This window comes from Seriola lalandi, unplaced genomic scaffold (assembly GCF_002814215.2).
Source record: "Seriola lalandi dorsalis isolate HSWRI2012SDOR001 ecotype SW California unplaced genomic scaffold, Sedor1 jcf7180002054045, whole genome shotgun sequence".
Classification (NCBI taxonomy): domain Eukaryota; kingdom Metazoa; phylum Chordata; class Actinopteri; order Carangiformes; family Carangidae; genus Seriola; species Seriola lalandi.
This window is the reverse complement of record NW_019524598.1, coordinates 360,823-377,386: the sequence shown is the minus strand read 5'-3', so window position 1 is coordinate 377,386 and position 16,564 is coordinate 360,823. Positions and strand designations below refer to the sequence as shown.

The window sequence follows — 16,564 nt, the reverse complement described above, 5'->3', positions numbered from 1 at the left end:
CCCTCCCGACACCAACCCCCACCTCATCGCCTTCTCCTTTTGATTCCTGGGTCTGACAGCAAAAGGGAGCAGGAGAGGAGATGCTCCGCTTTTTGGTTTGTCTTATTTCTCATCCCTCATTTTTCCCTGGGGGAGATTTGGATTCTCCTGGGCTGGTGCTGATGTGAGCAGCTGTCTCCACGGTGACAGACGCTGGAGATAAAGCCCGGGCCCCGCTTTTGGCCAGGGCCATCAAAGGATGGTAGACTCCTCTGCTCTTTTCACTCACTATCTCTCTCTCTCTCCCTCTCTCCTTTTTCAGACCCCATTCAGCCTCCTTCTGTCTTCCCTGCTCTCTCTACTCAGCTGAGATTTTCATGTCTGCCTCACTCTCCCCTCATGGTGTCTTTTGCTCTGTAGCAAGGCGACTACGTCTTTAAAAAGAAGAGAGAGATATGCAGTCCGTTCAGCTGTAGCCTTTTAATACACAATCAATATTTCTGTTGTCCGGTTTTGCAGCAGTAAGAAGAGCTGAGGAGTGTTTGTATTGTTTGCACGAATGTCTCTGCGTGCTGAAAGGGAATCTGAGGTGTTCTACACAACAGCATGGGAGGTGATTACTAATGGACACAATCTGCAGGAGGGGAGAGCAGATAAGGTGCCCTGCATTTCAACTATATGACCTTCTAAAATGCTGCTGGTTGCCTTGTATTCACCCCACAATAAGTGCGTTCCAGTCACCCGTTTTTTATGCACATTTGCAACAAAGCTGCAAAGTCAGGAGTTATTTTAGGAAACCGTCAGGTCCATTTTCTGCACAGATAATGGTAAGTGAGTGGCTGTTCCAAGGCTTGGATATGCATGAAACACCTGGTTTGAATTATCAGTATGAAAGATGAACTTAATTAGAACGTATATGTGAAAATGTAAAGAGAGACGTTAATGTCTCAGTAAGAAACATCCAGTCATCAAGCTTCAAACTCATATCTCTGCATATATCAGTAACGGTGAGCTGAAGGTTTTGGATGAAATTAACTACTTCTCTAAATTGTAGTGGCAGTTCAAGTGTTTAAAACCTACAGGTAAATAACAAATAATGATTTAAATACATCTTGATGTTGTGGTACCTGCTCGTGGTTCTTCTAAATGCCTGTTCTCAAGCAGGAAGCCTAAAAAATAAACAATGAAGCATGCAAAGTCGTCTAGACGGTGGCCATTGTTCCATGTCACTCTCTATCTCTATCACCAGAGCAGCTGATAAAAACACCACAGGGTCCACATGGATCAGAATAGGCAAATTCATTTGTTAAAAGACTTGAACACCATCATAAGTGGAGGGCATCATCGAGTTGCTGTGATGTATCAGAGTTATTGTGCTGGATTAATTATTTAATGTTGTCATATCCTCTATCTTCCCTCTTGAACACACTTAACATGAAGACATCTGATGAAAACACACACTGATTCGTGCTTTGTTTTGCCGAATCAGGTTTCTGGAAGCTCAGAGTGGGCTGCTCCACCATCGCCATCATGGCAGTCCCTCACTCTAACAGAGACCAAAACCGTTTTTTGTACCAGGCCGTAAACATGTTTATTTCTGCTGTAAAGTTGGGTGTTTGTACATGGGGAGTCTACAGGGATCGACTCACCTCAAGTGGCTCTTCAAGGAACTACAGCTTTTGGCACCTCCATGTTGGATTCATTTTTCAGCCCTGGTGGTTGCCGCTTGGTTCAAACACTGTAAACAGCCTACGGTTATGTTTCCTTGACATACTCTTGTGGTGTGCCAGTAATGACTTGTCAGAGTGTTAGGCGGTAGTTATAACACCACAAAATAATCTTAAACAGAAGCTCAGGATTGATGCCTTTTTTCGTCATTTAGACATGAGGACTTGATGTAATGAAAAAACAATGAATTACTTAATATTAATGTTTTCAACTATAAACTTTATCTTGAACTTAATGACGCCCAGGTGAACAAAGATGTCTCACATAAGAGTGCCTGGATGTAAGGACTTAAAAAAAGATTCTTCTACTTTTTCCTGCAAGGATTGTCAGGTGATTGACAGTAAGCAGGCAATATCGTAACGCCTTGCGCCGCTCAACTCTGGCAAAATTACAGTAAATAATGATAAAACAGAAAGTTTGACAAACCCAAATTAAGTTGTCATGTTTCCTGTGATGAATTATCTCAGGACTGTGGAGGTTTGCTTTCTCATACGGTAAGACAAGGAGAACAGCGGACGGGTTCTTTTGAAGGGAAGAAAACAGGCTGCGATATCTCCAACAAAAACACCAGCAGGGATGAGGGAAAGACTCAGGCTTGTTAGGCAGTTGGGACTAACCTGAAAACAATTTTTCCCCAGGACATAATTGCTGCACTCCACATGAGAATTTAAATTATCATCAACATACATTTGCACAAACCAATTAATTGCTTCCCTTCTAACTTATTACTTTTTGACTTTTTTTCATTCTTACTGCTGGTATCTTTTGTTATGTTTTTTTGTTTACTGCTTGCTTTGCTTGTATTATAGTTATCTTCTTTTACTTTGAAACCTTACATTATCTCTTACAACTCTCCCACGAGCATCCAAAAAGTTTCATCCTATTTCACCTCATCTTAAATTCATGTAAATTCCCTCTGGTCATTATCTGTCTCCCTTCTGAATCGCAGCCCTGATCCTCCTTTCATTATTTCGTAACAACAACAACAACAACAAAACCCTTCCACTGCAACTCTCTCTTTAGTTTTTATTTTATGTCTTTTGTGTTTTTTTTTTGACATGATCCGTCTTCGGTTGCAGCACAAACTGTCAGGGCACAGCGGCTCTTATTATTACACCCCTTACTCTTGGTTGCTTGTAATATTGGGTATTGGTTTTTTGTTATTGTACTGTCGCTGTGGGTGAGAGCGTTAGCTAAATGACTGAAATGTCAATGTAGATTAGTAGCAGCGGTGCCCTGTTTATGCTCAGCTGTGAAGAAATTACAGCGACGGTTTGTCAGCATTCAGAAATGGGTTTTAAGGTGTGGGGTAGTGCAGAATAATGTCACACACACACACACACATTCATATAAAACCACATTCTACATACGCAGAGACAGATTTAAACACCACTAAGTTACTATGTGTAGCTCATAAAAAGATGAGGCGAGGTGAGATGAAGTTTAAGTGCTGGATCTCTTCAGGAAAGGGGCGAGACAAACACACACACACACACACACACTCACACACACACACACACACACTCTCGCGCTAACAAACACACATCCATGCCCTGCAGCCAGGGAACAGTGTTTTGGTAAAGAGCCCTGGATGCTCGCTGGGCGTCAGAGTCAGACAGAGCATCCACTGGGGCTTCAGCTCCTCGTCTCTGCCTGTCTGCATGTCACCGCTACCAGGGAAAAATAAAATAATAAAATAAAAATAAACTCCTCCTCGTAGCTTCAGTCTTTTTGAGTGTCATGGTTTTACTTGAGCTGACTTTACAGTACGTGGTCCTGAATGAGCGGAGCAGGTTTGATGACCCCTGGGGTTCAAACACATCTTGAATATCCCCAGAAGCTACTGTAGCTTTATTTTTTTAAGAAAGATTCTGTCCGGACAAATAGCAACCTCCACCCTCCACTGTCCATCACCGCCACTCCATGCCCTTCAACCACCCTTGGCGCCGCTCCCTGGCGTCATGCCCTCACTCAAGTGCACACCCACCCCCACAGTTCCCAGGACAGGGGGGCTCGGGCACGGGGCTGGAGGGCTGGAGGGCAGATGTAGGGGGCGGCAGTGACTTTGGGCCATACAGCCAGATTTGGCTGCAGCGTTGAAAGGGATGGAGATGGAGGATTGAGACTATTGCTGACTCACATCCAACGCAGCTGCCCACATGACGGCTTGCTGAGCCACAAGCAGATGTTGTAATGCTCTGAAGCAACACGGAAAGGTTGAATGACTGATATGAAATGTTACACAAACCTCCACTGTTTTTCTTAGGTGGTTGTTTTTTTAGGTGGAAAATGTTCTGCATGCACGTATCCCACATAAAGAATAAAAAAAATCTGAAATATAAAGCAATATGATTATTTTATAAACCCTAATGTCGCTAACCAGCCAGTGTATCATTTTCGTACCATTCAACACATGAAGATAAAGCAAGAGCCGATTCCCACCAAGTGTTTTTTTTTCTGCGTAATGACACCAATTACAGAGCATTAGTAATCTCAGCATGTTTTCTTAAGTGACGATAATGGCTTCATCGTTTTGTGATAACAAAGGTCTTATTCCCAGGGGTGTAGCTGAGACGTCTGAGGCCCATGAAACACGACTGCCTCAGGGCCAAAATACATTTCTTTTATTAAAGGACGTCTGCTGATATTTGTTGCATCCTTTTGCCACACTGATGGTTAGTCCTCAAAAACACCCTTGTGTTAAGTTGTAAACAATGCTTATGTTTATGATTTTTATTTTTTCAAATGTGTGAATTTAAATGAATAAAATACATAAATGTGGTTGAAAATCAATTTGAACTGATCTGCTCCTTTTATAAAACCAGGTAGCAAAATAAATCCAGCTCATTCTTGGGCCACATGCTTGTTGTCTTCTGGCCCAGAATACGCCCGGTTCCATTGCCCCAATCTGACCCATATACGGTATGATAATCACACTATATGTGGAAGACCATTTCCACATCTGGAAAATTTTACAGCTGTCAGACAATACCGGAGGAAAGCAGCCGGTGTCTGCCCAGATGTGGAAGTATATGGGCCAGACTCGGGCCGAGGACCCAGGCATATGTTGGACCAGAAGTTTCATTTGCTATCTCAAAAATGATTCATTTTACGTGTCGGTTAAGTACTTCAGTACTTGTGTAATTATACATATCAAAGTCAAAGATGGCTGTTTTCTGGCTCTTACCCGTCGTTGAGTCGGACCAGTATGGCCCGGTACAGCTGGTGCTGTGGGCTGTTGGACTCCGGACCGCAGGGGTGGATGAACGGGTGAACGGCTGCCAGAACGAAGCCCTGCTGGTAAAGCTCCTGCAGCTGACCCGGCAGCTCCCGCACCGACGAGAGACGCAGCGTGGACGTCCCACCTGAGAGACATCAAACAGGGAGGGAGGTTTGTATGTGCAATGACTTAAAGCACTGGTGCGCTTTATTTGGACACATTTCATTTCTACGGTTCCTTTGGATTTCTTTGTTTTTGTAACGTGAGTTTTCTGTATTCCTTGTCTGTCGGCCATGACGGCGGTAGCTGTTCATGTTGATAATGCACTTATGCTTCTGTTTATTCTAAACAAATCACTGCTGAGTCTCCAAAGCTGTAACTTCTGTTGTAACAGAGAATTTTTCTGTTATATTTCTGTTGTGTTAGGGAACAACATAACTGAATTGGAAATGGCAAGTAATTCAGCCTCATGACCCTTTTCCTGACCTCTGCATTTTTGTAGACCTTTTCCAAACCCCTGCGCCTCGCTGCGCCTGACCCTCATTGCCTTTTTGGCTTCTATTAAACTCCCCTTAATTCTACCTTTTCCTGCCAGTGTCTGCATTTGGACTCTTTTCCCCTGTTGCATCTGTGATGTGACATTTATAAAAATGTAAAAAAAAAAAAAAGTAAGAATAGTTCAGCACAGCTTTCCTCATCCTCGTCTTCACGCGGCTCAGGGAGTAGAGAAGCAAGAAATATCCAGTGCATACAATTTCAACTGATTCTAAAGCAAAGCGACAAAAGGAAACCACACAAGAAACATTTTCCTCTGCAGGTCTCAGCATTCACACTATTTCTGTCACAAATGACGCAAATTAAAGTCCTTGTTCACAGCAGTTAGCCTCTTTTTGATTTCCCTGGTTTAATTCATGTATGAAGTTGATTGATGATTATTGTAGGAAGGTTCTGCTGCAGCTAGACCTTGCTAACTTTACATATTTTTAATGATAAAGCACAACAGAGATGAGGAGGCACCAGACTGGTAGGCAAAGAAAATTGCTGAGGGGGGGAAAAAAAACACTATGTGAAGATTTGCAATTCAGATACCAACACTGATTTTAGAGTCGTTCCCAGTTTGTTTTGGCAATTAGAATCACGCTTTTCACTCCATCCCCTCAATCTGGGAGTTAATAAGAGTGGATCAAAATCCAATCAGAGTTGATTGCTTAGACTCTGTATCACAGCAGCTCTCTATATTCTGACACTTACTTTGATTCCCCCTCAGCTCAACTCAACTGTCCAAGTAGAGCGGACAAGGGCCTGACAATAATGAGCTGCAATCAGCGAGTGGCCAGCTGTTTAAAAAAGGAAAGTTAGCGATGGACTTAGTCTTTCCCAGCTTCCCTCCTGAGGGGATGAAACATGCAACAGACAGCCGCCGGTGACAGCCTCATTCAGGGAGCAACCAGCTGTGTTACAACAAGCCACACACAGCTTCTGTCAGGCAACATCAGCCAATCAGGATGTATGGTAATGAGCGCAGGAGAGGAGAGTGGTTCAGGTTCAGGGATGGGAGCAATTAGATTAGAAAATAAAGAGTTTGATAGCGTGGAGAAGACGGGAGGGGGATGGACAGGGAAGATGGAGGGAGAAATGAGAGTGTAGTCAAAACAGAGAGGAAGAGAGGGAAAGTTAGAGAGACTACGATCGAGACTGACGCTTGGCCCCGGATGCGTGACGGCTGGGATCCCAGCAGCACACTGTATGAGGCGACATTTACTGCAGGCCAAACAGCTGGGGCGCGTGGGAGAGCGCCAAGACAAAGAGCTGGATGCAGAACGAGAGACCGGGGAGAGGAGAGGAGAGGAGAGGAGAGGAGAGGAGGGAGGGAGGGAGAGAGGGGGGGAGTGGGAGAGGAGGTCTGGTTGTCTGTACGAGCTGTCACAAGACGTGGGAAATGCGGCTATGGCTAATTAGAGTCAATGAGACTATACAGAGCGAAAGGTTCAGATCCATGGGAAAAGTCAAAGTATAGAAGTTCAATGGAGGGTCAGACAGAGGGCGAGTGAGGGCAGGGCTGACTGGCAAGAGATGCCACTGTTGTGTGCGTGTGCGTGTGCGTGTGTGTGTGTGGACGTGTGTGTGTGCGTGTGCATGGTGTGTGGTAACATCGAACGCTAGTATTATAGCTGTATAATCCATAATCTGGCTGGAAAAGTTACTTTGAAGTTGCATTTGGATCCAGATTTTCAGACTCCTGTATGTGCACCTGTAAAACCTAAGCTAATTACTTTAGTCCAGTCTCTTATTGGCAGCGCTACTATCACTGTATAAATAAACATAAACATAATTTCAAACTGTGCAATATGTTTTTTTTTTCCCATGGTGCAACATGAGGGTATCAGGAAGCCAAATTCCGGTCAGTCAAACGTAGCGAGCGCCGCTGCTTGTTCTATTGTAAAGTCTTGTAAATGTGTCTGTGCTCGTGAAAGCTGTTCTGCATTACGTCTGTGTGATTTATCACATATGGCCGCCGGTACAAACAAAGCTTTTTGGATAACAAGCTCCTGTGATCATAACATGTGGATCTGTTGTTCGTAATACATTAGTACGTGATTTACTGCTGCCATTGTGTATATTATACATGCTGTTCTGTTGTCTGCTGTTGATTGATCCGCACGTCTTTACATTCACAATGGCATCTGCTACTTTATATCGCGTCTTTATATTTCATACATTATTCATATGTTTAAACAATCAAGGGAGAGGAAGCATCAAAGCGGTTTATTGCACTTGTACTTGCTATAACTGCGGACATGACAAATACAATATGAATAGGAAGCTGCTGTGTTGAATATGCACTTGACTTACAAAGCTTGATGTGTTTGAGATAAATTATTCTTTATTTATTATTATAAAACTTTGGTGGTTTGATCTGAGTGCAAACACGTTTTGAAGGTGACACGATTACAGACATTTAAAGTCATGCCAAACAAGTAAGCGGATACAAACAGATGCAAATTGAACCCAAATGAATCCGTGTGAGTTGAAAATGCTTCAGCTTCTTCGGAAACCTTTCACTTATCTCGAGGCTTGATGACGCCACTTCATGAACAAACAGAGACATAAGAAGAAAAGGAGGTGTGTGTATTGCTAGATGTGCACGACAGTGGTTCCCAGACTTTTCCCATTCATGGCCCACCAAAAAATCCCACCCGCATCTGACCTCACAACAATATGGAGGCCAGATAAAGAGCACTTTTTACTTTGATGATAATGATCAAACATCCAGGTTTGAACTGAAAACAGAAGAAGCTCAATTTTCCTTTTTTGTTTGACGGGGGAGAGATAACTTTTTGATTCACCATTTGTCTCCTCCCTCTTTTTCCTTTTTATTACAGGCTATCTTTTTTGATAGTATCGCACAATCAGACAATATGATGTGGTCCGGCGGCAACAACATAAACGTTCCTATCACAGTGATAGGCCTTAATATTAAATAAAGATTATTTAGTCTTAAAACATTTAAAAACATGTATATATGTACTGCACTGTTGTGTACCCACAAGTTGGGAACTACAGCTCAAATTTCCTCAAATTTGCAGGAATGATGAGAGGTGAAAATCTGATTAATCATAAGAACTTCATTTTAAGCAGCTGTTGATGCTATTAGACTTTTTAGTTTTTGGATTTTTCCTTTAAATGTCTTTGAATCGCTGAAAAAGGCCACAACAGCTTGTATCTAATCTGATTTGTGTCTTATCAATATCTGTTACTGATTATAATTGTAAATGTGTTGTTAGACTATTTTCATCCGTTTGCATGGAAGCCGCCTCTCTCTGCCCTTTAAACCTCGCACTTCCTCTGGCAGACAAATTCAGCTGAAGCTCGTATGCATGACATTGTTCAATCATTCTGTGCAGGCTGTAACACAGTGGTGTGCCGTGCCTTCAGCATGCTACACCACATCATCAGGACTGCAACAGAGAAGAGAGGGATTTCTGCACCGAGCCTGCACAGCACCAATCAGGAAGCAGCTCCTGAGATGTAGATAGAGAGCTGATTCAGTTCGGATCCCAACACTTCCTTCCGGGCACAAATCCAGCGGTTCATTGTGAAACCACTAAAGAGGCAGAAGAAGAAGGAGAAGGGGAAAGGGGGGAAAAAATGCTGTCCCCTCAGGGAAAGTGAGTGCTTTGGCTAAAAATACTCCAAATTTCTCAATCACACTCTGTCCTACTGCGCCACAATGCAGGAGCTTTAGAAGTTAAAAGGCGTGGAGGAATTAACACAAAGAAATAGGTCGCCATCGCAAACTGGTAAAATGTATTCGTCTACCCCCCCCCCCCATCTGCTCCTCCTTCCTCCCTCCTCTTCCTCCACCGGTGACTGCCTTTCAGAACAGGAATTAATCCTTCTGTGATCAGTGATTTTGTTTTTTTTCTTTCCTTCCCTCTTCATTTTGGTGCAACGTGAACACCCTGTCCTTTTCCCCGGAGGGATGCTATAGCGTGTGCGCGCCGTCGACAAGGCGGTGGATATTAAGTGGAAAATGAAACCGTCTTTGCTTGCTCTCTCATCCCCTTAGTTGAGATGAGTAAATAAGGAATGGTTTCAATTAGGCAGCGGGAACACAGCCGCTGGCGACTTAAGTTGGCTTTAATCGCTGTGTGAGCTGCTAATAATCTCATCCAGAGGCCTTTAAATACACAGGCTCTACATTTATTTATCAGACCAAATTTTATTTATCATGCTGCCCCGAGAGCAAAGTGTCGCCCAGTGCTGAGTTTTTTTGACTCTTGTGTTGTAAAGATGTTTACTCTGCCCTAAAATCTTGTTATCCAAGGAGAATCGCTTTGTTTGCGCAGATGAGAGCAAATTAGCTGCCGTATAACTGCTGCATGTGAGTGTCAGCGTTGATGTTTCGTATTGCAAATATTCGGGTCTTTGAAGGAGCCTGTGGTCGATCAGACAGGCAATCTGCTAAACCTTACATGGCAAACTGGCAGCCAATTACTTCACTTTGTCTTTTTGTTTACCCTGGAAGAAAATTCTCGCACATATCAACAGAGGAGCCCTAAACTCACAGGAACAAATCGCTTCGTGACAAATAATGAGAAAAAAGGGGGCTTCTGGCTGACAACCAACAAATTGGTTTTCTGGAAAATTGTGTTAGCATGGAGCCATCAAAGAGACACTGACATTAAACACAGAGGAGGAGGCAAAAGTGGGGGCAATGTATGTATGAATGTATGACGAGGGACTGATAGCTGTGCCGTCACGCTAATGGAAAGACATTTGATCAGTTGCTCTGTGTTTGTGGCGGATGACGGGTCATGGGTCAGAATAACCTTGGTGTTGTATGAATATCAAGAGTTGTTTAAATCAAAGCTCTGCAGATTTACAGGCTCACCTAGACAGTACAGAGAGCTAAGGCCAAACACTAGTGACATTTAAAGGTCCTCTCCAGACATGTTTTAAACTACGTAAAAAATACTCTGACTAATGTTTTCTTTTTTCTGGTTGACGGGGGGAAAGAGCAGCGCGTGTCAAACGGTTAGCGGAGGAAACATCTGTAAAACTCTGCCACATGTTTGAGCCTCAGTCAGACGCAGACTCAGGAGTTTGTCGTGCACCAAGATCACTGAGTAGAAGACGTAACAGAACGATGTGTAGTTATTTGTTTATGTTGTTGCTGTTGTAACTGTTAGTGGCTGACACAGAGTTAGGGGTTGAGCTAATGCAAACTCTCGCTCTCTGTACTGACAAGGTTTTGGCAACAGGTGAAAGAGCAGTGCACATCAAGATAGTTAGTGTTGGAGGAAACATCAGACTGAGATGAGGAGTCTTTTGTGACCAAATTCGGCAACTGGCAGACATATCGGAACGGTTAGCGCAGTTAGCATTTTGTTTGTTAGCTTGTAACTGGCAGTGGCTGTGCTAATGCAAACTTTCGCTCTCGGTACTGAGAGGTTTCGGGTTTCTTATGGCCACCCCCCATCCCGGCAAATTGACAGGATTGGATTTTTTATAACGTCATTGGTACAGTACGGTTCTTGCTTATTTCACTCATGATACGTCTTGTATCATATATATATATACACACACACACACACACACACACAAGTTGACGGGAGTGGTTCCTTAGGTTCTATGACACATGAATCTCTGCCAGTCTGAATCTGTTTATCAGCCTGTTTTGGTTCACTGCAGTTCAAGGTGGAGATGCACAGCCATGCTTATTTCACTCATGATACGTCTTGTATTATATATAAAAAAACATCAGAGGACATGTTAACAAGGTTAAACACTTGATTTTCTTCAGAGATGGTCTTTAAAGTGAATTCAAACATAGAAAAATGACTGATTGCTGTGGTGATGCAGCTCCCACAGATGAGAGATGTGTTTTTTGTCCTCTGGATTCTCTGTTGATACAGTTTGAGATATTTGCCGTCTCTTCCCACATCAAACACATCCACACTGTGTTTCTCCATGGATTTATTTATTAAATCAACATTTAGATTGAGCTTTCACGTTCATTCCCACCCTTGGAAACAGCCTTTGAGAAAACATTCCCACCACAAGGCTTTCTATCATATCACATGATCTTCATCAGCAGATGGTGATGTTTTCCAAGGTCAAGAGTAAACGTTAATCCTCGGCTTTTAAGCCAGAATGGATGAGAAGTCCTTAAAGTGTTCAGACAAATAAGGAAATATGAACATCTACAACTCTGTGTTGGTGAACTCCATCTGCTCCTGAGGATCATGGAATATGATTGAAAGCTCCAGAGCAGCTGCTAAATGGACCTTGTGGTGAGATTGTTTTTTTTTTTTTAATGTTTTAACAACTCATCAAAAATCAGGACGACAAATGCAGAGGAACAAAGTCGATTATATAAAAAAAAACAAAGACACACCATAGACCTCAAATACTGCAGGGAGGGAGTTTAGCAGTGTGAGAGTTTAGCAGTGTGAACAGGTTGTGGTTGAGTGTGTGTTCCAGGAGGGAGACGAAGGGGAGAGAGTGTGTGAACGAGTCTGTCTCTACGTTCGTTTCAGAGTGAATATGTAAACATGCGGTTTCAATATGCATGCATGAGAGAGTTCATCTAAGGAGCGGAATAAATAATAAACACCCGTTCCATTTATTCCTGTGATGCTGACCCTCAACACATCGCCAAACATATTTAACTGACTCATCACTTGGAATTAGCAGCGGCCCCTCATTTCATGTGTCTCATTTCTGGCTGAAGTCCAGATATGATTTAATGGCCATATATTTACACTAACAGATCTGATCGCATCTGTCTGTGTTTTCCTGCCCTGCAAATAGTTAGATCCCGAAACAGTCCAGTCCAGGTGGTGGGAATGCAACTAAAGCTGTTTGCCAATTACACAAAGACGACAGAATAGAAAGGAGGAAAGGGGGAAAAAAAATAGAAGAATAAGAGGCACAGAAAGGGCAAGAAAGAGGACAAGAAGAGCAACGGGGAGGGGGAGATAAAGTAGATGAAGGAGGATGAGAAAATGAAGAAGAAGCAGGAGAAGTTAGAGGAAAATGACTTGCGCTAAAACAATTTAACTCCCCAGCAACTGACACAAACACTGACAAATCCCACAAGTGGACCATGAGTGAGACAAAGGTTATTCAGGAAGAGATGAACACTACGTACAATACAACAGCACCTAACACTATTACAATGACCACAAGAGCCGAAACTCGGGAAAACCAAGTGTTCTGATTATTTTACTGCCATCATCACTCGCAATTATCACCGTGGCAACAGCTACACACCACAACATCTTTTGAAATGTTTTCAGTATCCGGCTGGTACGCATCTTTAACCTCCTTAATACTTCTTGCTTTGGTGGTTTGAGCAACTAGATAGCAATGCATTTTCAAAACTTCTCGGGCGTGTTGTGTCAGGCTGAAATTATGGAAAAATACAGCCCAGGAAGTCCAGTTACAAACCAATCTGTCAGTCTGAAAGATCAGACTGCAAAACACTGCAAAGTGGTTTAAAATACTCTGAGACTGAAGTCTGGGAAGTTATCACAGCAGCAGTTACTTCACATTTTGTGGCAACAATCGTGAGTGAAATGTTAGAACCGCAGTGTTTGCATGTATTTACCCGCAGCGCCTTGTTAAATAACATGATGTTATGGCCCGGCAAAGCTGCCTTACACTTGGCCTCCAATCTGCCTCAGACACATGAACTGACCAAGTGTTAATTAGTTGACCACACTCGATGCAAATCTGTGTAAACCGGGTGACATTATTGGCAGGCCATCACTCTGAAAGTGCCTACATCTTCAGACATCGTTGCCCTCGGGAGGAGTATCATGTGTATGACTTGCAGAGATTCACTCACTCCTGTCATTTGAGCTGGTAGACTGACTCTAATAGTCCTCGGCTGCATTTATACTTAATGGTCTGCCCAAGATATATGAAGTAAATGCAGGCAAGATAAAGGCTTTGTGTTTGTGTTTGCAGCTGTAAAGCTGCCAAGTTGAATCCATCAAAAACTCTTGGAAAAAGACACTAATGTACATTAGAAATCATTTTTCCATTGTCTCAAAAGTAGTGTGCCCTTGAGCTGCACATTTAAAACCCAAAACAAGGCAAGTGTAGCGTTTGTACTGAATAGGCAGCACAGTGAGACGCCATGTACGCGTACTCAACTTCCCGTAGATAATTCTCACTTTCCATGAATAATAAACGAAAAAAGATCCCTCAACTTTGAATTGAAATCCTGCCTCTGACACTGGCTCACTTCCCCTTTTAAATCCATCTGCCATGTAAGCACCTCTGAGCTGCAGCCTGCTGCATTTCCATCACTCAACACATTTAAAAATAAATGAGTAAATATGAAATTAATAAGCTGAAAGATTGGAGCGCCAAGCCTCTGCACACACACGGCATGCACCACCTCTGGGAGAAATGGTTCGACCACATTTGCATGGGGGGAGAAAATAGCCCGGCATATATTATCCACCTACGGCAACCGAAATTTTGATCCTGCTGCTCCTATCCGTCACATCTCTCATTCGGTGATATTGCCTCGTCTAATCATGATTACAGAATTGTTTGTTTCTTCTAACAGTAATGGCTGAATTGGCAGATGATGTGTTCATATCAGCATCTTAGAGGACACAGTGTTTTTCTTTTCTTTCAGATGAAAAGAAGTTGAGAAAACGCTGCTGTGCCACTGGGGACAGGAGGGATTTATTTCTTACGACAGCAGAACTTTCAGGACCTGACAACAGGGCAGTGAAAACAAGCAGCTTTACTCAATCTTTAGCTTAAATCCAGTTTTGAGGTGTATCATTGTTTAGCTTCTGGCTATAATCACTGCTATATTAACTGCAGCTCGTACTGATGAACCCACAGAGCATCTTCACCAGGATCTGCAGGTCCTCATTGTTTTGGTTTTCTGCCTGTTTGGGTTCAGCCTGGTTTTCAGCCACATCAGGTAGTTGTGAAAAAGCTCTGAAAACGCTGTTCACTACCTGCCCAGCACCAAACAACACACACAGTTAGTAAATGGACTGCACTTGAATTATCGCTTTCCTAGTCTTACTGTATCAACCACCCAATGTGCTTTACAATGGAAGCTGCATTCACCCGTTCACACACACATTCACACAGCACTTTTCTACCATTCTACCACACCTGCGATACATCAGGGGCGATTTGGGGTTCAATATCACTTCTGAGTAACGTGTGACCCGCTCCACCTCCTAGTGACTTGCCAGTAAACATAGGTGTTTAGCAGCTAAGTAGCCAGATATAGACAGAGCTACAAGGAAACTGAATTTTGGATTTATATTCACAAGTTGGCCAAAAAGAAAGAGGACTCAAAATGAATCACAACGTTGCTCCATTTACACAAAAAATACATAAATAGGCAACTGTTTGCTAACCAAGTGATTATGTGTCAGCGTTGTTCACAGTTTGCTTCTGCTGCCTCCATGTGGCCAGAAAATCCGTCACTGCAGGTTTAAATATTCCCACTTTATGTTACAGTCCAAAAACAATGAGCTGAAAGACGCTAAAATGCACAAAAGCAACACCTGTCATGCTACATATTCTAGTATAACATGGTTGATAAGTGCAGCTCATCTTCTTTCCCTTCAGCATGTTGTGTGTCTGGACTGTACCACACATTTGCATGTTACCTGCGTGCTCGTGCAAGTGAACGTGCGTCCTCGTGCACATGCTATTAGAGCCCAAGATACAAACAACACCAGGACTGGCTCATGAAAACACTGCTCCAAAGGCCCACTAGTTGACGATGATTGTTACCTTTTCCAAAGCAATCTCTCCGTAACGCCCCAATGTATATTTCCTCAGCAGAATTAGAAATAAAATCACACAAAAATCAACCAGTTCACCTTCATAAAGTCTTGATAAAAGCAATACAACATGAATATAGTGTAATTGGCCTTTTGGAAGTGAAAGCACCACCCCACTAGTCTCTCTGTGAAGTAGTCATATCGTTATTCAGTGTCCAATTAAAATGGCCTTAGTCTCCTCAGGAGCTCTCCACTCCTGTGAGGACCACCTGCAGAACCCTCGCTCAGTCGCAGCAGCCTGCCTTGTGTCATTAGCCTTCATACAGGCTCAAAATGGAAATGCCAGTAACTCCTCTGTTCTCCCCGCCGCCGCCTCCTCCTTTATTTTTTTTCTCTCCTCTCTCTCTGCTCCGATTTCTCTCACCCCTCTGCCACAGGAGGGGGAAGTTTCTCTGCTTGGCTCCTGTGCCCATTTAGCCTATTTTTTCAGCCTTTGCTCTCTGCGGGGAATCTGCCCCTCTGTCTTCAGCTCTCCTCCACTGCTTTTTGCTGCTGCCCCCCCCCTCCCCAAAAAAACCCTCCATCCATTCCCTATACTGTGTGGTGAGAGAAGTGCAAAATCTTTGATGGGTCTCTCCTGCTCTTAACCTCTTTCTCTGCCTCTACACGTGAGAGTCAATTTTCTGTATTTTTTTCACCTCATTTACTGTATAATTTTTAAAATTGATCTTGTCGTAATTATTATACAATACTGTGTCTCTTGTGCTATAGAGCAATCAAAAAAAAAAAAAACCCCTTCCTAGCTGAGTCTGCAGCGAAGCCACCAGCTCCGTGAGGCTGTGGTCACATACACTGGTGCTTTGAGCAAAATGCAAACAGGCTGATGTTTACCCGGTAGGCTGTATTTAGTTGAGCCTGTTAGCATGCTACCATGTGCTAGTTTTCACTAAACAGTGTGCAGCGACCAACAGCTGTTAGTGTGGCTCACATCCCATGTGTGCTGCTTTATCATAGGCACTAAAATCTGAGCACTCTGACGGACTAGGAGGCCAAAATCCAGAAAAATCTTTTGTTAGTAACCAGTTCGTACCCAAATATAGGAAAAATAATCATTTGGGGATTGGCACTGTGCAAGACCGACAATATTGTGACATTTGATATCATTATACTGTATAATGATACAATATGGGACTATTGTTGGCGGTAGTAAACACGTAATATAATCTGCAATATGACTGTAATGACCAAAACAAGTAGAATGATTAACTCCTCATTTTATTGAGCTATAACCTTTTGTCATTTTACAGCCTTTAAAGGTGCTATATGTAAGTTTTGCTATTGCTACATAGCCAATGTT

The 16,564-nt window shown here is 42.9% G+C and overlaps 1 protein-coding gene across 2 annotated transcripts in view; it reads right to left on the bottom strand.

The window, feature by feature from the left end:
• Nucleotides 1–16,564, bottom strand: part of rftn1b (raftlin, lipid raft linker 1b) — a 98,273-nt gene that overhangs the window by 49,225 nt on the left and 32,484 nt on the right. For both annotated transcript variants that reach the window (XM_023402960.2, XM_087173121.1), the window contains exon 3: nt 4,895–5,072. In XM_023402960.2, the coding sequence (XP_023258728.1) occupies nt 4,895–5,072 (178 nt within the window). The remainder of the gene's footprint in view (nt 1–4,894; nt 5,073–16,564) is intronic.